The sequence below is a fragment of the Labrus mixtus genome, chromosome 10, assembly GCF_963584025.1.
Source record: "Labrus mixtus chromosome 10, fLabMix1.1, whole genome shotgun sequence".
Classification (NCBI taxonomy): domain Eukaryota; kingdom Metazoa; phylum Chordata; class Actinopteri; order Labriformes; family Labridae; genus Labrus; species Labrus mixtus.
This window is the reverse complement of record NC_083621.1, coordinates 20386147-20409152: the sequence shown is the minus strand read 5'-3', so window position 1 is coordinate 20409152 and position 23006 is coordinate 20386147. Positions and strand designations below refer to the sequence as shown.

The 23006-nt window shown below is 40.5% G+C and overlaps 3 protein-coding genes across 3 annotated transcripts; 1 reads left to right on the top strand and 2 right to left on the bottom strand.

Moving 5' to 3' along the window:
* Positions 1 to 1433: 1433 nt before the first annotated feature.
* fam193b (family with sequence similarity 193 member B) lies at positions 1434 to 11915 on the bottom strand. The gene is made up of 10 exons (XM_061048660.1): positions 11606 to 11915; positions 9917 to 10195; positions 8505 to 8691; positions 6487 to 6705; positions 4734 to 5145; positions 4424 to 4607; positions 4059 to 4292; positions 2149 to 3190; positions 1978 to 2053; positions 1434 to 1865 (listed from the first exon to the last, which is right to left on the bottom strand). Exons 1-10 carry the CDS (start codon positions 11762 to 11764, stop codon positions 1769 to 1771), a joined length of 2889 nt encoding a protein of 962 aa, XP_060904643.1. The 5' UTR covers positions 11765 to 11915; the 3' UTR covers positions 1434 to 1768.
* Positions 11916 to 13100: 1185 nt separating this feature from the next.
* mxd3 (MAX dimerization protein 3) lies at positions 13101 to 16823 on the top strand. Its single transcript, XM_061048659.1, has 6 exons — positions 13101 to 13280; positions 13929 to 14028; positions 14207 to 14236; positions 14381 to 14495; positions 14711 to 14876; positions 15569 to 16823. The coding sequence occupies exons 1-6, from the start codon at positions 13211 to 13213 to the stop codon at positions 15685 to 15687; spliced, it is 600 nt and encodes a 199-aa protein (XP_060904642.1). The 5' UTR covers positions 13101 to 13210; the 3' UTR covers positions 15688 to 16823.
* A 714-nt stretch (positions 16824 to 17537) lies between these two features.
* On the bottom strand, positions 17538 to 22233 carry prelid1a (PRELI domain containing 1a). The gene is made up of 6 exons (XM_061048658.1): positions 22107 to 22233; positions 21459 to 21578; positions 20122 to 20347; positions 19915 to 20028; positions 19550 to 19628; positions 17538 to 18458 (listed from the first exon to the last, which is right to left on the bottom strand). Exons 2-6 carry the CDS (start codon positions 21548 to 21550, stop codon positions 18337 to 18339), a joined length of 633 nt encoding a protein of 210 aa, XP_060904641.1. The 5' UTR covers positions 21551 to 21578; positions 22107 to 22233; the 3' UTR covers positions 17538 to 18336.
* Between the last annotated feature and the right edge of the window lie 773 nt (positions 22234 to 23006).

Sequence of the window (23006 nt, the reverse complement as noted above, 5' to 3'; positions counted from 1 at the left end):
CGTCTCGACATTTTAAAGCGATTTTGTTGGAAGGAGCCGGTCGTCGTTTTTATCGTGGACACCAAAGCATAAACTTAGAAAGCAAACACCACACTTTATTTTTGTCAAAACTGTATTGTTTTTAATCTTTCTGAATGAAAGATTTTTCACAGTATCAAAAGTGAATTTAAAAAAATGAAACAAGCCAACATACACTTGGCTATTATTGATATAGTATAAATCTACATTCGAAACATTAAGATAATCTTCTCTAAGTGAATATAACCTGGAAAGCATCAAAAATGTTATATGAAAACAAAATCTTAGCACAGATTCAAGAAAGAAATTACCCTTATGAATGGAAGCCTTTAGCTAAACATGGTGGTGAAATAGGCCGTGGTCTCGAAGGCATCAACTCTTCAGTTTTTATTCCCCATCAAAATGTTATCAAGACGTGGACTTGTGATTGGCTAGCTGAAGTACAATATGCCACCAAGGTTACAGTACAGGAAAAAGAGTAGTATGGTGGAAAATATATTCCACACCACAACCCTCAGAAACCAATGACAAAGGCTCAAAAGGGCCCAAAATAATCATTCAATATGTACAAGCAATGAAAATAACTGTGTTGAACAACTTGTGATGATTTCAACAATTAAAATGAACTTTGCGCACTGGTGTACCTGTAGGGGTTAAAAGAACAGTTTTAAGAGTATGGAAATTGTGGTAAAGGACCTTCGTCTATGGATAACAGAGGGACTAGTGGGTATCTCTTTAAAAGAGATAACTATTCAAGATTAACGCCAAGGAAGATTTGAAATTGAAGATACTGACATTTAATTTTGCCTAACACAGGACTGGGGGAGGCAAGATTAAGATTTGTTTTTGCTCTACACAACATGCATGGGGACGTGTTTGAAGGATCATTCATTGGATGTATGTTTTTAAATGCATCTTGTGAGCTAAGTGTTTGACACAGTTAACAATTATTCTTCCACACGTTTCTCTAAGTGTTGTGGGTGTGCAGAAAACTGTGAAAATACCGGTTTTATTAACTGCATTGCATTATTTTCAAGACCAGTGTGGCAGCTCCAACAAGTTTTTCTTTCTCGAGTGTCCTTTCATAAATTACCAAATCATTAATGATCAATGAGTTGAATATTGAGAAAAATATTCCAATTAAATATTATCAACAACCAACAAATGCACTACAGTGCACTTGTTGGTAAAATCAATGCAATAGTCGCCATGATTACGTTGCATGAGGAGTGTTTTCCCATAATAATCGGTTAAAAATATTTTGTTTTTTTTACACTTAGTAAAAGATAAATGATCTGTAGTGTTTACCAAGACTGCTGTTGTGGCCGGTAAACTAGCAGTGCAGAATATATAATGGATGTTGTGCACCAAATTTAACTGATAGGAATTCAGAAGTTTAACAATGTTAAAATGTCTCAGATTTGTGATAAAAACATTTATTTCATGTAAGGTAATTGTTTACATACTACATAAGCACATGGATGCAGAGGATTCAACATACTTCTTTTTCCATTTTTGCATCTCATTTAGTGAACATTGCAATAATAGCAAAGGGTAGAGTTGGCCTTGAGAATGATCCCCGGCCTGTCAGCCACAAGTTATGTTTCAGTCTTCTGAATGGAGAGTATGAATTTGAACCAGGGTCCCTTGGCTTAGTAAGGAAGAGAAGAAACAGGGAATGAGAGAAGGCCTCAGGCCTAATAGGGCTCTACTGAAAGAGTTTGTGTTTTTTTTCCGGCACTCATCCAAGTTATTGAGCTGCATTGGAAGGAACCTTTTTGAGGCTGAAGTTGGACCAATTCACTGCTACCTTCTGGCGAGTTTGTTTTGCAGAATCAAGGCAAAACCTAGAGTGAAAACAGACAGACAAAAAAACAGAAGACAAGAAAATGCCCAGTTTTAGATATGTGATTGATGTAAATCAATACAAGAGTTTAGTTAAACAACTATAGAGCCTACCTTTTGAAGTATTCCACTTCCCGATCAATCTCATCCATTTCTGTAGGATCGACATCTTTAGGGAGAAATACATCGTCTAGGGAAACAACAGAGGTTTAACATTAGCTTAATATATAACAAATGTAGAGAGAGGTCAAATGTGTGTAAGGTGTTGCAGCTAGTTTATAGTACCGATAGCACTGCTGGATTTTTCCCCCTTGTTCTTGTTCTTCTTATTCTTCCCCTTGGCCTGCTGCTGTTGCTGCCCGTTAGCTGTGATGGTGGGGTGAGCCTTGTTTTCGGAATCCTGCTCAGACCGACTTCCTCGCGTTTCTGTTTCACCTTTCCCCCTTTGTGCATTCAAGAGGCTACCATTTGCAGGATGTTTGGTCGATCGACTCTCCTCAGCTTTCTTGGGCCCATTTCTCTGGTTGTCTGCAGAGTGCTGAAGTTGTTTGTTCCCAGCTTTTGAGCCATTAGAGGCCATTTCTTTAGACTCATTGGTTTTCTGTGTTTCATTCCCAGAGGCAGCTTTGGTTGGTTTGTTGGAGTTTTGCTCTGACACAGACTGATCTTGCCTTTGCTGCTGCTTTTTATTCTTCTTTGACTTTGCACCAACATTCCCAACACCTGCGTTCTTGGGATCGGGGGTATCCTCTTTCGATTTAGCTGTAGCCTGGGCAGGCACCTGCGGCAAACTATCGGATCCAGTTGAAGTGCATCTTTCTGGTGATCGAACCCTAATGAGCTTTGAGAGGCTTGGGGTAGTGTGCAACCGCTGGATGTCCTTGGACCCAGCAGGGACCCCTGATGGTGTGTTGGTGTTGTTAGAGGGGGAAACAGTAGTTGTGTCATCCCATCCATTCACCAGGTCCAGATGGCTCTTAAAGGTTCCCAGTGAAAGAGGGGCCAGGTCCAGGTCTATCTGCTGCAGGTCCGAGGAACCATTGAGATGGGACAGTAAATGGTTGCCCTCCAACGTGGCGGCTTTCTTTGGGAAGTCATTGACATCCAGGTTGAGGTCGTACATACTAAACGAGGCCCGGATTGAGTCTTTGATGGTGTTCTTTATCTCTTCGAGCCGACTGGTGAGGAAACTGTTGACACGCTCAAGCTCCAGCTGTGGCCAGTCAAGCAATCGACTGGCTTCTGAGCCATCAGGGAGGGGCTCGTCTGCAGGCTCAGAAGGATTGGAGTTGGGGTCACTGCCTGCAGCACCCTGCTGAGCTTTTTCCTGAAACAGAAAAGGAACAGGCTTTAGAGGATGAAAAGTTGCATCGCTTTTGAGATAATAAACGTTAACTACAGCCACAGCCATTATATTACATTGTTATTTTCTCTCTGAATAGCTCTTTGTATAAGTGGTGGAGTCTGCCACGCCAACAAAGAATTCAAGTAATGAAATACAGTCAAACAGTTTGTTATGTATATCATTGATCTACTTTTTACTGTCCACTGTTATTGCCATTAAAGCTGGAGTTGCTTGGAATAAAATCAAAGGGATTTTAACTTTAGATGTATTTTTTGACCAGTGTCCTCTATTTTAGGCGAGCTCTCATAAAGTTCTGTTGTGTTACGACAAGAAATTCAAAACATTTACCACTTTACAGAACTTTGGTTTATTTCCTTAAAGGGATACTTCAACCGCTGAAACATGAATTTGTATTGAAATTGACTTTTTTTTTTTAAGTTGGTGCCTTCTTGACTGAGAAAAGGCAGAAAGTGCCTTTTTGGCTCATGTGGATGAAAGACAACAACTCCCAGAATGCACAGCTCCACCCAAGCTCGAGCCGGCACGGGCTCCTCGTCCTCACCGCCGCCGACAGGCAGGTCTTGTGCCTCGGCTGCAGCAACCTCAACTGCTCGTCGCTATATTGTGTTAACCAAAGCAGCTTCCAATGACACAAAATGATGATTTTTGCGTCACTGGAAGCTCTTTTTCACAAAAGAAATACAGAGCTTTCCCATCTCAGGGGAAAATGAGGGCGGGATGCACGACCATTCAAAAATACTACCAGGTTTGTAATGATACAAAGCTTAATGCAAATGGGTGAAGTATCCCTTTAAGTTAGGTTACAGGTGATGTAAAAAATTTGCCACACCTTCTTCTTCTGTTTGTGCCGTGCTCTTTTTGCCGCCTTGGCACTGTTTACAGGTTTGGGCTCAGAACTGTTTATGAAATCTAGCAGCTCGTCCACATCTCGGTTGTCGATGGCCCCCGTCGCTGTCAGATCTGAGTCCTGTCGCTGAGGCAGCTCCTCTTTACGCCGGGTCAGACGTGAGCGGAGCTTCTCTCGGATCTCTGCGTAGTTCCGGCTCGTTGGAGCAGCTGGGGGCTGAAGCCAAATAATAAATTACGATATATTTTAATATTGTCAGTTACTCATAAATGTTATACAGGTATAGTGGCAACGGGAGTTTTTAATTACTATTTGAAAGACAATTGCAACAAAAAGCTTCAATGTACCGCATTGTGTCCAAAGAACTCGCAGTAGCAGCAGTCGCAGTACTTCCCATCCTTCTGGTTGGTAGAAGATGAGGCACAGGAGCTCCTCTCAGAGCTGCTGTCTTCATCTTCCCCCTCCTCCAGCTCAGAAGAAGGGTGGCACAATGTGCCATTAGTCATTTTGTGACCCTTGCATGCCTGGTCCCTACAAAAGGAAATAATTAATACAAGCACTTATTTGGGATTCACATCTTGAATAAACATAGCTCAGAGGCCATTTCTAAGTTTCACATACCCATTAATAAACAGATGTAAACAAAGTAATACTAACCTGCAGGCCCCAGCTGTAAGATGGCCTACATTTGAAGTGGGCACTGTTCCCGCGCTGTGTCCGTTACATGGGTGGTTACAGCCCATGATAGACGAACCCAGTTTGCTGTGTTGTGTGTTCACAGCAGGAATGTGGGAGTTTTTGCACGGGCTGGGCTTGTGGACAGATGTCGGGCTGTCGGGGCTGGGGGAATTGAGTTTGGCTGTGGGGCCATGGAGGTTTGGTACCAGCGGGGAGAAGGGTGCGTGGGCTGCCACACCTGGACCAGATGAGGAGGTTACATGGCCGTGCTGCCCCGAGTTCGGCTTTGGCGGCAGGAGTGAGGAATGCTGGGACGACAGTCCCGTTGGACTATTGGGGGGTACCGACAAGTCTGTGTGTTGATGGTGGTCACTGGGGTGGAAGGCTTCACCTGTAACAGTGAAAACAGAAAATCTGAGTTGTAGATTAAAAAACATTGAAACACACTTTCACGAAGTGCGTTATGTTCCACACTGTTTATTTCATGGGATTTCTTATTGACTGATGAGTACAATTAAACCCTATAGTATATATTCTAATCATTTGAAATGAGTAGGTCAATTTCAATAAACATAATACGTGTCAATGTCTCAAGTTTTTACACTTGATTAACTGTCCAATTCTGATTTCTAGTGTTTCTGGTCTGACCAGCCGGTTCCAATTATTGAACAATTCTGCCTTGTTCTTCTCTAAAGAACTAAATTTGACAGCAAAACAAACATTTTTTCTAACTTTTCTCTGAAGAAAATTCAATTGTTTGGTCATAATAAATCCTTGACTGTTAATTGTTTCTCAGATAAAACTTCAAAACTGCAACAGGTTACATGACCGCCTGTCATTCCCATTAGAACAGATGTCCAGAAAATGTTGCATGTCAAACCCTTTATTTCCTGTAGTCTTGTCTATTTTCATTGGATCATTTATGGAGTGAAAAGATGTTTTATATCAGTTAATAATCAAGATGCATTAGTCTGTAACATTCCATGCAGAGTGATAGGTCTCACAGCAGGTCAAACTTTTTAATCACACCCTCACTGGCGGAAATTTTAGCATTGTAGAGTCCCATTGTAACAAAAGAAAAATGATGCAAATATCTATTAAATAGTAACTGATTGCACTCCCTCGGTCCTGGGGAGTGAAAGAGAGAGAGAGTGGGGGGGGGCGGTAATTTCATCATAAAGTTGTAGTTGTAGTTATCAGTGTTTGTGTTGTCAATGAAGTGTAAGAAGCACACTGCAGTCTCTGTTCACAGTGACACACAAAGTGACAGCTGTCTCATATGAAGGAGTCCGGCAAGGTTCATTTCTGTCGTTAGAAAAACATTCTGAATACGTAGAACTGTTACTCTAATCGATGAATTCAATCCACTCCTAAACTCACCTGCACACTGTCATTCGCTCGGTCAACCAAAACAAACCAAAACATGAATCTACAGACAAAGGCCAGGCACTCTGCAGACACAGTCACCACCACACATGAATGGAGGTCCATGAATGATGATTGAGCGCCATTATTTTTGTACAAGTCTATATTTCAGTTTTTAGAAAAAAACTTCTATCTTTAAGAACAGCAGCATCCCAAATTGTGATAGAAGGAGGAATGTTGAAGAGAAGGATGCACTTCACAGTGTTTTACAAGGATTATTAGTAGTGTTCATTCAAGCCAAGTTAACAGCAGAGGATATGCAGCAGCGTTTAGTTGAGTCTACATCTAGAGTCAAAGATAACGTCACCTGGTGGAGTTGGTCGACGGCACATGGTCTTGAAGTGCTTGGGAGTGGTCTTACAAAGGTCTGCTGAGGTAGACAGGGGGTTGCCAGCAGAAGATCCGCTGGAGTTCTGGGATGACGGGTGACTGTAGGGACAGACTTTGGGGGCTGACGTTTTAGCAGATTTTCCGGGCGCTTCATGAAGTCCTCTTTTCTCATGACAGGCTGAACCTGCGGATAGACCTGAGAATGAAAAATATTTGTCATGAATTTGATGGCCGAATTAAACCTGTTACAACAACAAATCATTAAAGGTCCCATATTATGCTTTTTCTGGTTTTATATGCCCTTTAGTGTGTTTTCCAAGTGTCCTGTGCATGTTTAGGCACATCTATATGCAAAAATTAAAAGTCAGCGGAAACGCGGCTTCTCCTACGTCCTCCTGTTAGCTGCAGCATTAGCCGCATGTAACGCTCGGTTCTAAGAGGGCATAATATGACCTCTTCAAGTGAAAAATGAAATGAATGTGTAAATATACTTCAAATGTGTCTTTGTACTTGACAGGTAGGTGTCTGCAGCTCTTTATACTTTGAGATGAACACACCGTTGTGTCTATTTAGTAAAGGCTCTGACACAACAAGGAGATTGTCGGCCATCGGTCCAAGCGATCATCGCCTTAGTCTTTGTGGTGTGTCCAACTCTTTCGCTACCCGTCAGCCGGTGCAGTTGGCGAGAGTTCGGAGGTTTCATTTAACTCTAGATCTCGACACAGGGTCGGTAAAGCCCCTTGAACATGCCGCTGTAGTATCCGTGATTTCAACCATCTAATGGGGTTTCTCCTTATTTGTTGTCTCCGCTTCTTCTTTTCTTTTTCCCACTAAAAGACTAAGGGCTGACAATGCCAGTGCCATTTTCAACTTTTTTAACCAGACATTATTCTCGATTAGAAGTACAAAAATAGTCTTCTCGTATCATAACAACGGACTACCGCTGCCTGGAATGTAGAGTTATTTCCTCTCACGCATGCGCTGAACGTACTTGGTGGTTGGCCGTAGACAAAGGTGTCATGAGGCAACGTGAGGTGACACCACAGTCGGCCTTCGTCGCCACTAGTTCTTTGCAGTGTGCTTGGTGTGTCTTTAGTGTTGTTTGATAACTCAGTGCTAAAGTCTTTACAGAGAGATTACTTGTATCCTGCTTCTGCTTCTATTATTTTTTATATAACGGTTTTTAGGCTGTTGTATTAATTATTATTATTATTATTTTTGTTACCAGTGTTTAAAGAGGCCTATTAGTGCTTGTGCATGGCTGTGCGCTAAGTTGTATGCCTTAACCACCTCCAGGGACAGTGGGGGTCCACAGTCTCTAGCACCCTTACTTTGGGGGTCCCGAGCTGAAAAGTTTGGGACACCCTGCCCTAAACGAACAACAGTGTGTGTTAATAAATGATTTGTTCCTTAGCTTCAGTAATCTTGAAGAACCCTGTAATGATGTTGGAACAGTACATGTATTTTTTTTACCAGAATATTTCTAGACGATCAGACTGACAATAAGCTCCTACTTCATTGTAACCTAGACATGAATTTGAATTCAAAATATAGATCATTTTTAAGTCCACAGGGGTTTCTGGCCCAGGTTGTTCTCTCAATTGGTTAAATTCTCTTCATTGAAACTTCTCTTATTTCTAAATGCATCTCCTCTACCTGAGCACACTGGACTGTTTTGACAACAGGCTTATTTTAAAACAAATCTTTCATGATGCTGAGCTGTGAGGACCTCAGAAAGCAGAGCCTGTGAGCTTTTGCAACAAGCTTCTTTGTTCTTCTTCGATGCATCTCCTTTGTAAAACCTGAACAGTTTCCAAAAATGTATCAAACACTAGAAGGTATGCTGACAAGCCAGTTGTATCGATCTGATTCTAACCTAATTAAGGTACAGACTGAAAACTCATAGCCTGAAATAAAAGCCACTGATGATTAATCAGTTACTGTAAGTGTCATTAAATACTTTCAGTAGCTGTCTTTTACCCCGAGTTGACAGACCTTGTTGTGAGTGTGAAGAAGTGTTGTGGTTGCAGTGCTCCCCTCCGTTGGTGTGGGCAGAGTTCCAGAGACCTGACAGTTTGTGGGCTGACAGGAAGGAACTCGGGTCCCAATCCACAGTACTTTGCTCGGGGTAACCGTTCCCGCAGCTCTGAGACTTACAGGAGGAAGAGTGTGACAATGGTACCTGAATTAAAATAGAAGAAAGAAAAGAGAAAAAACACAAGTTGTAATCACAGGGCTGCGTACAGAAGCTTACATTGTGGCACTGGTAACAAGTAACTCCCCACATGCAACAAATTAAGAAATGTGAAATTCAATCTGCATGAAAAAATTATTTTAAAAAATTCACTCCAGGCCAGTTTGCAACAACGTCTCTCTAGAGCAGTTTTCACATATGCACTCCTGAAAATATCTAGACAATTTCAGGCAAACTGCTCCAGATACTCTCCTGACTTGGCTGTTCACCTATGCACCTAACAGGTGGAGACTATCCATGGCAGACGGGAGGGGGGGGTCTCCTGAGGTAAGACGCGGCGTAAAAAAACCAATGCTGAAGCAGTGGACGAAGCAACAGAGTCCGCTTTGCGATGCTATGATGAGAATATTTGCCATTATATCGATGCTACGTGTGGTTTTGGACGGAATCACAACATAAACACGAGAGCGGAGAACAACATACTGACAAACAGAAAACATAATGCGGCCGTTTTATGACGTGCACGGAGATCGTAGCGGTGGCGTGCAGACAATCTAAGCACTGCCTCCAGTCACAGGATAAAAACTTCACCACCCACTCCTACTGGCTTATGCTAAATTCTCTGGATAATATCCTGCTGCGTTCTCACATCATCTCACTCAGACTTGCTGCAAGAAAATACTTGGGATCTTGCAGGAGAAACACAAGGTAAAGTCCGAGGGAAAAATGTGGCTGTTTGCGTTCACACATACAGCTCCTCCTGGAAATATCAGGAGTTTGAGTTTTCTGCAAGTGTGAAAGGATGTCTGTTTGCTTTGCATTTGCAAGTTTGAGCCAAGTATCATCAAAACATCTACAAAGTATACAGTGAATCTTTAAATTTGAATTTTATGTAAAGTATGTCTGTAAAAACACCCGTGGAAGCAAAGGTAATGGCTGCAACAGCCTAATATATGCCTCAGAGACACCGAAAGTGTTTTACTTCAGGAGATAAAAGAAGACTAAGTTTTAACCTAAACATTAAATCCAGTTTGACATTAAGACAGATGGATAAAGTCAGCATGTAGGCAAATACAAAAGCAATGCTCTCTCTGGTGAATTGAGATGAGATTACCACAGTTAACAAAAACGCACTTGGTTTAACTAAAAAGTAGTAAAAGAAGTCTTGAATAGGATCCAGACATATGACCCAAATCAGTCCCTTTTTATTTACCGGCGTCTGCTGCTCCTGGGTGCTCCGCCTCTCCTCCTCTTCCACACTCTTGCAGCAGCTCTGACAGATCCACAGAGGCACCTCTCCCAACAGGGACTGTGACAGCGAGGGCACGGCATCAGCAAGCTTACGCCCTGGCGCCTCCCGCAATAACGCCTGGGAGAGTGCAGGCACAGCATCAGCCAGCTTGGTCCCGTGGCCCCCGGGGAGTCCGTTCACAGAGCCTGCTCCCCAGTCCTTAAACTCACGATGGCACAAGAGGCAGCAGGTGTGCATAGGCTACAGATAGAGAAGGAGAGGATAATGAGGTCAAGTTTTGGGATGTGATTCCAGTCAAACTGTGATATGTGACAAATGACTGCTAAACTCAACGCAAATTAACATCAAATCAAATACACTCGGTCTGTCAGTATAATTATCAATATCTGACCATGGAAACTGAACACAGAAGGAAATCAATCGGATAATTTACATTATTAACAGTTCTTTGTATGTGCACATACAATTCACTGAGTTTATTTGGATCACCAACTTAAAATGAATGTCCTCCAGTTACAAAGTGACATCAACACTATCCCAAAACAGTCAAAACAAACACTTTATCCTTCACCTTTACAAAGGTAAGTGCAGTTAGATGGTATTCACTATAACTTTATACACAAAAAAAGACAGATATATTGATGATGGCTATTCCCAGCTGCTCTTCTATGTTGCTGAATATCATCAGACAAATATGTGTGATCTAAAAAGAATAGGTTAACTCCTCGCACAGCACTGCCCAAACAGTAACACTTTATTTTAAAACACTTATAGTGACTTTATAAGTTGGTTTTGATGTGAGGCATTGTGTTACGAATCAGGTATAAAATGTTATAACTCAATCCAAGCAGCAGGTTTAAGGTGAGCAGGTCACAGAGGCTACAGTAGTTAAACCACACGAACCCGTAACATCAATTTAGAAAGCTATCATAACATTACAGACTCCGGTTTAGCTCAGCATCACTGGCTGATAACCACATGAACTTTAATAAGATAATTGACTCCTGTCACACTCTGATGAAGCAGTGTGGTACAAACAAATAACATAAATGGGACATAAATAACGAGTCAAGCCATAGCATAAGAGTTAGCAACCCTTATTATAAACCCGTTGTCTCTCGGCTAACTAGCTAATTAGCTGGTAGCTGGTTAGCCTGTGCTATGTGAGGGATCCTGTGTGGATGGGTTCAAGAGGAGGCAGTCAGCACGCTTGCAGCATGCTAGCTGTGGGTGAAAGCCCGGCTAGCCGCCTGGCTAAAGCTAGCTGGGCGGATGAAGAGTTGTAAAGGCTTGAAATGGGACGACCTGTCCGAGGTACAATGTCACCTGTCCGGTGGTGGTGGTGGGGGGGGAGAGAGCTGTGCTGCAATGCATGCCATGCTGCCTCAAACCCGCCAGTTCTTCCTCGACAAGTTGAGGGTTTTATATATTTAATTACATGTCTAACGACGTGTGAGCTCTACACCCACAACAACAACTACACTGGGATTAAAATAGCTTTCAACCAGAACAGCGGATGCATATGTAACTTCACCTCTGCAGAAGTCACAAATAAAAGCACAATGGAGGGATGTTTGTGTTAGCAGAAGAGATGCAGAAATGCTCGCCTGTTTTAAAAAGCAGCGATTGGCTTGCTGCTAGCTAACCTACCTGGTTCGCCCTGCTAGTGGCCAGCCTATCCAGCCCAGCATCTCCGCCGCCACCGCCAGCTGCATCGCCGGGAGAGACGGGGCTCTTCGGTACGGTCTGCTGTTCAGGATCGAGCTCCTTCTGGGCCACACTTTGCTGCTTGCTTTTCTTCCTTGCCATAACGACGCTGTTTGTAACACGCTTTGACCGAGTTTGCACCAGTTTCGATCGATTTAAGAGCACACTTTCGTTTCTTCTCGGACCTCAAAATGTTCTCTATCTCCTCCAGTCAAGACAACAGTCAATATGGCGGAGGACTGGCACACTCAGGAGTTCATAGGTTAAAGATACTGCTGGCGAGGTGGCTTCACTTTCGTACGGAGAATACTACTGAAACCTGATGGGGGCGGTGAAGCCAGACACCGCCATATTTAGGAAGGGCAATCCTCTCCTCCCACTTTCTTCTATTTATGAAAGAACAAGTCAGATCTCTTCAGCATTTATATATTTATTGATGCATTTATTTAATTATTTATACATTATTGCATGCATTTCTCCCAACATTTATTAATTTATTTATACTTTAGTCATTTTTTTGTCCCTCATACTCCTTGTTTGCCGTAGCAATAAAAGCATTTCAGAATTAAAACATAAATATAAAAAAATTTAAATAATCCAATTTTATACTCATTTGATAAGTATTTTTCTCTAATATTGCCAAATCGTGTTTTGATGTTGCAAAAGGTATATGTACATGCTTCAATAACATTAACAGATATTGCTATAAAAGGGAAATCGTGGATGTAGGCTGGAGTGGAGGAGTATTTTTGTTTTATACAATGCGACTGTGTTTAATACTGTAAAATGAGGCACATGTACATGTAACAACAATTAAATATTGTTTACAGCGAAACTTTGCAGCGCGAGCCAACAGACCATCAGCTCATACAAAGTGTGTTTCTATTGTGTGCTGTTCTATTGACGTTTTAAAAATATGCTTTAACACATGTCAGTGTCGTTGCTTATCGATATAAAATGTCAGAAAAATAAAGGTTCCGTGAGAGGGGATGGGGGCTTGACAATGACGTTTTTCGTTTTCTGTTGTTGCATTTAAAGAACCTGGAAATTGAAAGTACGCCTTTATGTACCATACCGATTCACCAGTTACAGAGAGGAAAAGCTATTTTTGTTTGTATTGTTTATATTACTTAGTGTTCTTTATACATGTCTGGCATAGGTCACTTTTTTACTTTATCATTATTTTAATCTAGGCATTTGGCAAAACATTCCCAGCCGAACAGTATGTAAAGGGTACATTTCAAACTTAACAGAGTAACAAAAAAGGTTTTTAAAAAATATAGATTTATAGTAGTATTTCTCCCATATAATTGCTGTTTATGCCGTATTTAAAGATGATCGTTTCTCTCATCAACAGGGATGGTTGTATTAGTTGCAAAAGTTAGAAATGTCCGAGCCTACGTGAGGACTTGAATGCAGCTGCAGTGTTGGGACTTGAGTGGCTTGAGGACGTAGCACAGACACAGCTTCAGCTACTTCAGGCTACTGACGCTTTGCACCATAGTAGGTTGTTTACCCGCTTTTGTTGTATTTTAACAAAAAATAATAATGGACGGAAACATTTGCAACATCCAGGTGCTTCTTCGGGCTGCTGAGTTTCTCGAAAGAAGAGAGCGGGGTAAGTATTTTGGGACAGATTGTTAGTCTACAGGGGAGGAAGTTGGTTATTGTTAAAACAACAGAATGCACAATGAACCAACAGCATCTATGCATGCAAAACACGATACAGGAATCTGATCTAATGCAGTTCTATGTGAAACAATCGAGATTCTTACCCAAAGGTTGATTCAGTCGATCTTTACAATTTGATTCAGTGACCTACATATCGGCCGCATCTTTGTACTCAAAGGCGCCAATCTGGTCCAATTTGAAAATGAATCTGAGCGGTGCTGAGCGCTTCTAACGATGAATGAAATAGAGCTAGAAAAGGGCAATACTACACATTAAAGTCTTTATACAGGTATTTTAGACAATGTACTGGTTATTTCTGTTCGCGAGTTTACAGAAAGTGGCTGTATGACAGTGGATATGTAGTGTGTGATGGCGCCAAAAACAGACCCTCCAGCTGATGGTGATGTTGATGACAGCAATCAATGCTTTTTCAACGCCTGTCATAGACCGTAGTAGATTTTGTATAGCATATTACATATTCGTAGCACCAGGGATCACTAATTCTTACAAAGTGAAACTTTATATGACACTACATACCATTGCATTTAAGAGTTTTTTCTGAAATATTTTCTTTTTGATTTGTTTTCCTACACAGAGGCAGAACATGGATACGCCTCAGTCCTGCCTCTCAGTCCAGATTACTCCGATAAGAGAAGCAAACAGAAGAGCAAAAAGATATCTGCTGGTGGCAATAGGTGATTGCATTACATAACTGACAAGAGGGCGTGGTTGTGTAGTCTCTGTAGTACTTGACTCAGTTGTGATAAAACACTGTTTAAACATGAATATGTCACACCCAAACATAGTGCTCAGCAGCAGCTGTTGTCATGAAACCATTTCAGAACTAAAAACAATGTATCTTTGTTTCTGCAGGTCAGTTCACAACGAGCTGGAGAAAAACAGGTAATGGGGAATTTTTGTCACTATAAGTATTCTAAAATGTCTCAAAGCCAGTTGTTCCTACTATAATAGGCAATAATGTTGAGCTACTGTTTTCACTTGCACGTATCAAAATCACAAGTTTTTGCTTTTTTTTGTGCTTTGCAGAAGGGCTCAGTTGAGGTTCTGCCTGGAGCAGCTCAAGAAGCAAGTCCCTCTGTCGTCTGACTCGATGAGGAACACCACCCTCAATCTACTGAGACGAGCCCAGCTTCACATCAAGGTAGAGACCACTGGCAGAAGTCCTGGTTGATTGTCAACACTGATAATGTTTTCCCTGTTCTGTTGAATCCACAGGATGTTCCACTCTCAAAAAGCATGTCCCGTTATCTGCCTTTTAAAAAAAACGTTTATTATGCATTTGCTATGCATGTTGGCCTACAAATAATTTTTTTTACTGACTGCTCAAATGTCTCTCTTACTGCTTCCTCTTTTCAGAAGCTGCAGGAGCAGGATGAGTGTGCAGAGCAGCTGAAGGGCCGCCTTCGCTGGGAGCAGAGAGAGCTGCAGGTTCGATTGGAGCAGCTGCAGAGAGGCACCGAGAGGATGAGAAACAACAGCCAGGGGTCGACCATGTCTTCTGAGAGGTCCGACTCTGATAGAGGTAGGTCTCAGGCACAAGAAGAGAGGGTCTCAACTCAGCATAGTTGCATTGCTATATCTAAAAAAAAAAATAATAACAGCTTTTGCTTCAGTAAGTACAGATATTCCAAAAGCATTTTCTGAACAGACAACGTTTTCGATACCTAGACTGGAGTATTGGTCGATACCAAGACTCCCTCGGATATAAGTGCAATTACACCATATATTCAAGATTGGTTGAAAAACACTGATTGAAACACGACACTCTACAAGCACCACACTGTTTTTTGTTGTTGTTGTTATACTGACATAGTAATAATGTACCTGAAACCAGTTGATGTTTAGTGAGGGTAATTGGATAAATATCAAATATCATATCTGTGAATTGAATGGCATACTAGCCGGATAACTGAAGTCAACATTTTAGGCTGTATATGAAGCCATTGCAGTTACTGGTATTGGTAGCATTGGTATTGCTTTTTTAAAAATAGGAATTTTTTTTCGCCCTTATTCTTGTCTTTATTATTTGAAGTTCAAGTAGAAAATACAAAATCAAGTAAGAGAACAAAGAAGATATCATCATGTTAATGTTATATCGTTAGCCCTGAATGTTAAAGCTATCATATAACCCTGGCTAGTTTTTTTCTTTCTATTAACTGTGATATTAATGTTGTCATTTTTCTACTAATGGATGTGATCTTTGTTTGTTTACAGAGGATGTGGAGGTTGATGTGGAGAGCATCGTGTTTGACTGCATGGACTCTGACGGACTGAGCATGACACACACTGATTCAGACCACTGTTACTCCAGCATGGATAAAGCCTGGCTATGACGGCAGTGAAACGGTAACTCGCATTAGGTCACCCAAGGAACAGGAAGAGGAGAAAACATTCCAAAAACAAGCAGACAGAGGAGGAGGATGTAGAAAAAGGTTACCATACAACTGAACATTTTGTATTTTTACAGGAGTAACTTTGGTGTCTTTTCTTCAGTTTATGTCAGACTACAAGCTAAATGATACTATTATGAATGAGCTGAGTCCATTTGCACTGATAAGCAGTAAAAATCACTGGGCTGGGATGGATGTAACTTTATGCATTTATATTTTCTGGCAAGCATTAGCATTTCTTTAAAGGCCATGAGACGTCTGTAACTTTGAATGATTGAAACTGTCTGCTCCTTAATCTTAAGGAGCTTTAAAAAAAAAAAAAATCCAAATAAGTGCTTTTTATTCAATATTCTTAACTTATTCTTGACTTCATTATATCTATACTGAATTCTGCCTTAAATCAGATCTCTTTTTATTCAATACAGCATTTCTTTAGCACACGGTTCATCTTTCAGTCATGTCATGTGTAGCATGCACTTGAACATAAATCGGTTCTATTTTTTTGTATTGTACTTTTATTTAAGGTCAGCCATTTGTTTTGATCTTTATCTTCTGTTGCACAAAACGTCCTCACATTGCACTTGTTTTTTTATTCTGAAGGATTGTGGATGAATATCAAAATGAAACCGTGAACAGAAATGAACTGGTCATATTTGCACATTTTTAACTGGCAACTAAATAACCGTACCGAGTGTTCATTAGGTGCATTTGTACACACTTCAGTCTGTAAGTGCAAGGATTCCGATGCCTAGTATTAAAGATATTTTAGTACATCGCAGCTGTTCACATCATTGCTCCAGCACTGTCAGCATCAATGTCAATTATGCATGCAGCAAACGTCAGGCAGGTAATGTATACTTAATAACCGAGCAAAGTCAGCTGTTTTACAAGTGTGTATCATATTTACTGAAATCTATTTAATAACAGGAGGTGCTTCTTTCTTCACTTTGTATATGCAAGATGCCCTATTATCTTTTATTCTTATGTATGCATTCATCTGTCTCTCCGCCCAGTAATATTATGTAGCATTTTTGTACTGGTGTAAGCTTTTTTTATTGAATAAATATTTTCTATATTTACATGTTGTTCCTGATCATTTTATAAGACCTGATGGTTTCAATTAAACTCAACAATACTCCATATCTTTTTTTAATCACCAGCTATACTTGTATATCCTCCAGACAATTTTCAGCTGTCTGAAACTATATAGTTATGTAATAAGGTCATAAAAGCTATGGCTCAGCTCATCTAAAGTATCTTATTCCCCCTCTCCCCCCCTCTTTTTACTTGATCTTTTATCATCTTGTACCTCCTCATTTATGTCCTGCTACCCCTTGGAGTTGTCTTGACCCCAAGTTGAGAGCCACCAAGGAAAGTTTCAACAGCAGGATTTGAATAACTCCAAAGAGCTCCCTTTTCAGGGGATAGAAGAGTGAATGTACAGAGACTGGGGATTGGCCTTGTAGGACTAGAGCAGTTTTGATTGGTTATTTGCAACCACTTATAACCACAATATGTGCAGCTGCACAACCCAGTATGTGTTTGTATTTTTAAGACCATGCAGTAGTTAACAGAACAGGCTGACTGACTGACTGACCGACCATCAGGTCTAGGCTCTTTAAATCAGTAACATGCTGGGGAAGAAATCCAGCAGGAATTAGAAACAGCCACCTGCAAAGATTAGATCTATGCAAAAATATCTGCTAGGGTAAGAATGAAAAACAATGTTCTTTCCTAGAACTGCTAAGTGTTCAAAAACATCACAACATGATGGTTAGAATTGAATCAGTCAATTTGTTGACAAGCTGCTTTTATTTGATTCAGTAAGAGCACATTTCTTGTTGGTTGTATCACTGGACTTACAATAATTGTACAATACAAGGTGTCATTGTATGTGTGGAAAAGATGCTTAAGTGCAATATGACCAGATTGTATCACCATTCAAAAGTGCTCAATGAGTATGTTCTTCTTATAGCTGACTGCCAACAATAAGGACCCCTTTTCAGTCAATACACTTCAACTTGAAGCAATCAGTCTTGGTAGGATTATTAAGGTGTGGTTGGGTGAATTTACATTAAGCAACAAAACATAGAACGGAGTAAATCGTACACCTGGATTAGGATTAATCACATATCGTGTGGTATGCTAGTTTCAGCTGGTAATAATACAAAGCTATTACAAAACATGACATACTCAAAGGAAGAGAGTAAAAAGCTAACGCTGATGGGCACAGAGGTTCAGCAAAGGTCTGAGGAGAAAGCATCGAGCTTGGCAAAGTGCTGTGATCATTTTATGGCACCCGGAGCCACAATCAACTATTGCTTCCTCTATCACTATCTCTGGTAAACACTGAGATGATCTGGTAGAAAAGGTCAAACATATTCAACATGAGGCAAACAAGGAGACTGAAAAAGGCTCTTAGACCAGCTCAAGCCTTTTATGGTCCACCCACCATTTAAGTTGGAAGCTTCCTCATAGAGGTATCTACCCATTACTAGGACCAGTTTGTCTTAGCCCCAGCGGTCAGGGGGGTGAAGTTAAACGTGTCCCAGTATCAGTTGTAAATAACTGATGATGTATGCATATTTCTCATCACACGTATTGTTTCTTCTGGGCATGTGAGGCAAGATCTTTGGCTTTCTCCTTAGCTGCCAGCGCCGTCTCTCTCGCTCGGTCTGTAGCAGTTTCTGCTAAAGTTCTTGATGGAGTCTCACCTACAGAAGACAACAGTATGTTACAATGTCAGCATAAATAGATTTATGTTGTTCTAGAAAAACGATCAATTTAAAGTTCAGAATTACTTATCAAACACTTACAGCACATATATATTTTTTTGTTAATCATACACGCTGATTTGCTGCAACAAATCATCACTACTTCAGATATACTTTAAACAGATGCACTGGAAATCCCAAACAATTAAAATATATTACTTTAATATAGGTGTATTAAAGTAATATCTGACTTAGACAACCACCATGTGTATTTTCTTAAATTCTACAATCCATTTAGCAGATGCTTTTATCCAAAGCGACATACATCAGAGATTAAGAACAACACAAGTAAGGATCTAGAGGAGGAAACAGTTTTAAGTCTGATCGGACACACAGGGGCCGACAGGCAGTGCAGAGGCAAAGCACAACATCAACAGCTGTTCTAGAGTATCAAAATCATCATTAACAATCAAAACCATCATCATCATCATACCCATCATCAATATCTTTAGGGTGTATAGGTGTTCCTGAATTTGATATCTTGTTCGATCCCTGACAGAGACTAAAAAGTTGTATTTAAGATTTGACAGCTTTAACAAAAATTAAACTTCATAGTTACAGTTAAAAAAAAATACGGTAAAGCTAATAAGTGATTACTTCTGCTTTCTCATAAACAGTCATTTTACAAAGTAAGGCCTCAATGCCAAACACAATACCTGAACTCATTAAAAACTGTTGGGTGATTTTGCCTTTCAACATTTCAGTGTAGTCATAAACAACAATACTTATAGAAGTCATCTTACATATTCTGAACAGAGAGAGCAGTGGTCCAATCCATTCCACAATGAACTTTCTTATTCAAGTTTAACTTTCCTAAGATCCACTCTTAATAATAAGGAGCCACTTTTTCCCATAACCCCCTCAAACTGCTGTCCATTTTAACATCTGATCATCTTACCCATGCTAGGATGAATGATGCTTTGTTATTGTTCTTTTTTCACTGCAGATCATTTGACTCGTCTGAACATCAACTCAAAAAGGCTTTTATCGAAGCTATGTAAGTACAAACATCTTTAGTATTGACCATTTACCTTGCATTTTGGCCAGCACATACTCAAAGCCCTTCATGGTCTTTGTCACACTGGTTTTGAACCTTGCGAGGCCAAATTCCTGGAAAGAGAAGACACAAAGTCTGATGTTGACATCCTGTAACTCAAGCCGTCACATATTTACTAACACATGTTCTCAGAGCTGGACAACAATAAAAGCCCTCTCACACTCATGTCATAAATCATTCAACAAAAACTATTTGGGCAAACAGCTTCAACTCCTGCTGTTGCATCTTAACACTGTGTATCATGTTTCCAATTACAGAATTAAAGTCTCCCTTTCAGACGCTGCGCACCACTTTCCCCGGGCTGCTACATAGTGTCCTCCTCCTCTTTACTCTACTGACCTGAACAGCTCTAGTGAGTCCGTACACACAGGAGGAGATCCAAGCTTCTCTTTTAATCTCTGTCCAGCCGCCATTCTCAGGGTTAATTCGGTACTCACATCGCTCCTCCACCGACTGAAACACAGAGGGAAAAACAAAGGCAACATAAGGTTGTGTTGTTACTCTGTGCATTGATGAGTGTGTGTGTGGGGGCAAACGTTTTGGTACCATGAGGCGAGCGTGGCTGATGTTCCATGTCATTGTGGTCATGGTCCTTCTCTTGGGGTCCACAATAGAGTCCTCGATGATGTATGCTGAGCTGGACATTTGCTTAGGAAGGTATCGCTCCATCCAGCGAGGCGCTCGGCTAGTTTTGGTCAACAGACGTCTGGAAATTAGGCAGTTTGTCGGGGTAACCTCCCGGAAAATGATATCCTCCGTCAAAACATGGTTACTGTGGGACAGAAGGAAAGTTATGGATCAAAACAAATTTAAAATATCTGGGCAAGTCTGCAACCTTTTTAAACAATAAATCCAGTTAAATATACTTACTAACAGAAGGTACTTAAAAAAAAACATTTAAGTAAATATTATTGTTTGGTCAACACAATGTCAGATAATGGGAAGAAGGGTCTCTGCATCAAATGGAAGTATTACTATTAAATTAAGCATTGAGAACAGAACTGTATCAAACTATTATGTTATTAGATTGCTATTACCTGGGGTTAAATCAAGATCTCTTGTGTCATCAGGGAACACTTAACTCTGCACATCTTTAGCAATGTAGATTTTTTTCTCCCATGACTATAAAATTACTACAATGACAACAAAGCGTTTTGTTTGCAGCTTTAGAGAACACACGTCATGACAAGGTAGTGTAAGAACTTTCTACATGGGAACTTTCAAAGTATTTTTTTCTTTCAGTGCATTTCCTTAAAAAGATAGCAGATCAGTAACTGAACTCTAGTTAGTAAGTAAGATGGAAGAGTGATAGGTGGATCGTACATTTCTGTGATTCTCCACCCGTGATGCTTTCAACATGATCATGTAACTGTAATGCAAGAGACTTTGTGTCAATGTTTGGCAGCTTACTGCAACGGCGAGCTTGCAGGCTCTAGTTCAAGTTAGAATGTCATATAAGGTAGCTTGTAATTACATAATATGTTTGCATTATTTGGCCAATCATTTCAGCAGGATATAATAGCATTCACAACAACTTAATAGATATATTGCCACCAGGTGTAGTTTTTCACTCTGCCAACATATCTGCAATGAATTCATTTGCATTAAGTGTTTAAAGCACAGAGTTATGTCACCTTGTTTACTTTATTCTCAGTCTATTTTCCCCACCACATAAACTCTATGGATAAAAGCACATCACCTAAATCTACATTGGGGTCGAAAGTCTACTAACAGCAACATTTAAAATACCTCAAAACTGTACCAACGCGATTTCTTCTCAACATACACATGCTCAGAAATCAATGAATCCAATTGTGTGTGTGCAAGGGTGGTGGGTGAGAAGTGCTGGTGGAAGACATGATAAGAGATGAAATCGACCTTACCTGTATGGGTTGGGGTAGCGTTGCCAAAAAGCAACACACACTTGGTCCCAGGTGCTTTTGAGCAAACCTGCGCAGCAGTAATACTTCACCATTGTTCCGGGTGTTTACTGAGGCAATACCCTGCAGAAACACAGAACAAACCAGACAGTTGTTGCTCAAATGCAGGAGAATAGTTAACGCTGTGTTTGCTCTTTGTAAACACACAGTAAGTCACTTGTATGGCATTTCCATTAATGGGGCAGTTCATGTTCCAGTCACTGGGTAAGGAAAGCAATTAAAAATGCATGATATTTAGGATTATAGGTTTTTTAGAATACTTTTTACACTTAATAAAAGGCTATAGCCATCACCAGGAAGTACACTAACATGAACACTAGATGACAGCTGTCAGGCAGATAAAAGTATACGTGACTTATTAAAAGTCTACGGATAGGCTATTCAACTAAAACTATCAGCACACACTGACCCATTCCTAAATAGTAAGTGTTTCACATCATATATAAGGTTAGTCACGTCCGCACTTCCTCGATAGCATAAGCTAACCTAGCATAAAGTAAACCCCATGAATGAATGGACTGTATGACCCAGAAATGTATCTGACCGACATTCAAAAAGCATATTGGGGATTTTAGAGGTAGACATTCTTACCTGTGTGACGACAACAATCAAAGAATACGTTCCTGCATCTTATTCTCCAGCCGTGATGAACTTCAGCCATGCAGCCACCCGACAAATCATGTCAAACGTGACTCGGCCTAGAGAGAGAAGGTCAAAGATTGACGTCATATCCGGTTGTTCAGATGCGTTGTCTCGTTTAACCACTAGAGGGCAGCAGGGGACTATGCAAAATGTCAAACGACATTTCAAAGGCCTTGATACGAAACCTCAGATTTAGATTTTTCTTTTGATATTGTCAAAACAACAAAAAGTGACATTGGTTAATCCCTTTGTAAAGTTAAAGCGCTCAACTGGGACCTTATTGGGACCTTACAGAAATATTAAGGTTAATCTGACTTTGTCTTTCCGTTTTTGTTTTTTTAAAGAACACAATTTCAGCAAGCTTTATTGAGGGACATGGATAATCTCTTCCGCATAGTGAAATAATGCCTGAAAAGAAATGTGGTTAGGAGCAAATTCTTCATGCATTAGCTCTTAACCATAGGTTCAGTGCCAAGGGGCTAATCTCATTTAGTCTGCTGGTAGTCCTGATAAAGGTTCAGAGCTTCTATAGTAACCCATTGCCATCCAATGCTGAGCCAGGAATTCAACAGTGTGGGTGTCAAGAATCAGCACTATAAACCATATTCACATTTCTTCAACTAAGAAATCAATCTCACTATGCAGATAACTTGTGTGTTAAATGCTTTATTGGACCCACAGTGTTTGAAAATCACATCAGAAGATTTGGATGTATGACTTTGATGAACCTCTTTGTGTCTGCATCCCCTCAGTATTAATAGGATATCTTCCCTTCTCTATGTAGATGGTGCAACTGTCAAATTGAGGTTTTATCTTTCCTCTATTACAACAAGAGGGGTGGATGCACTT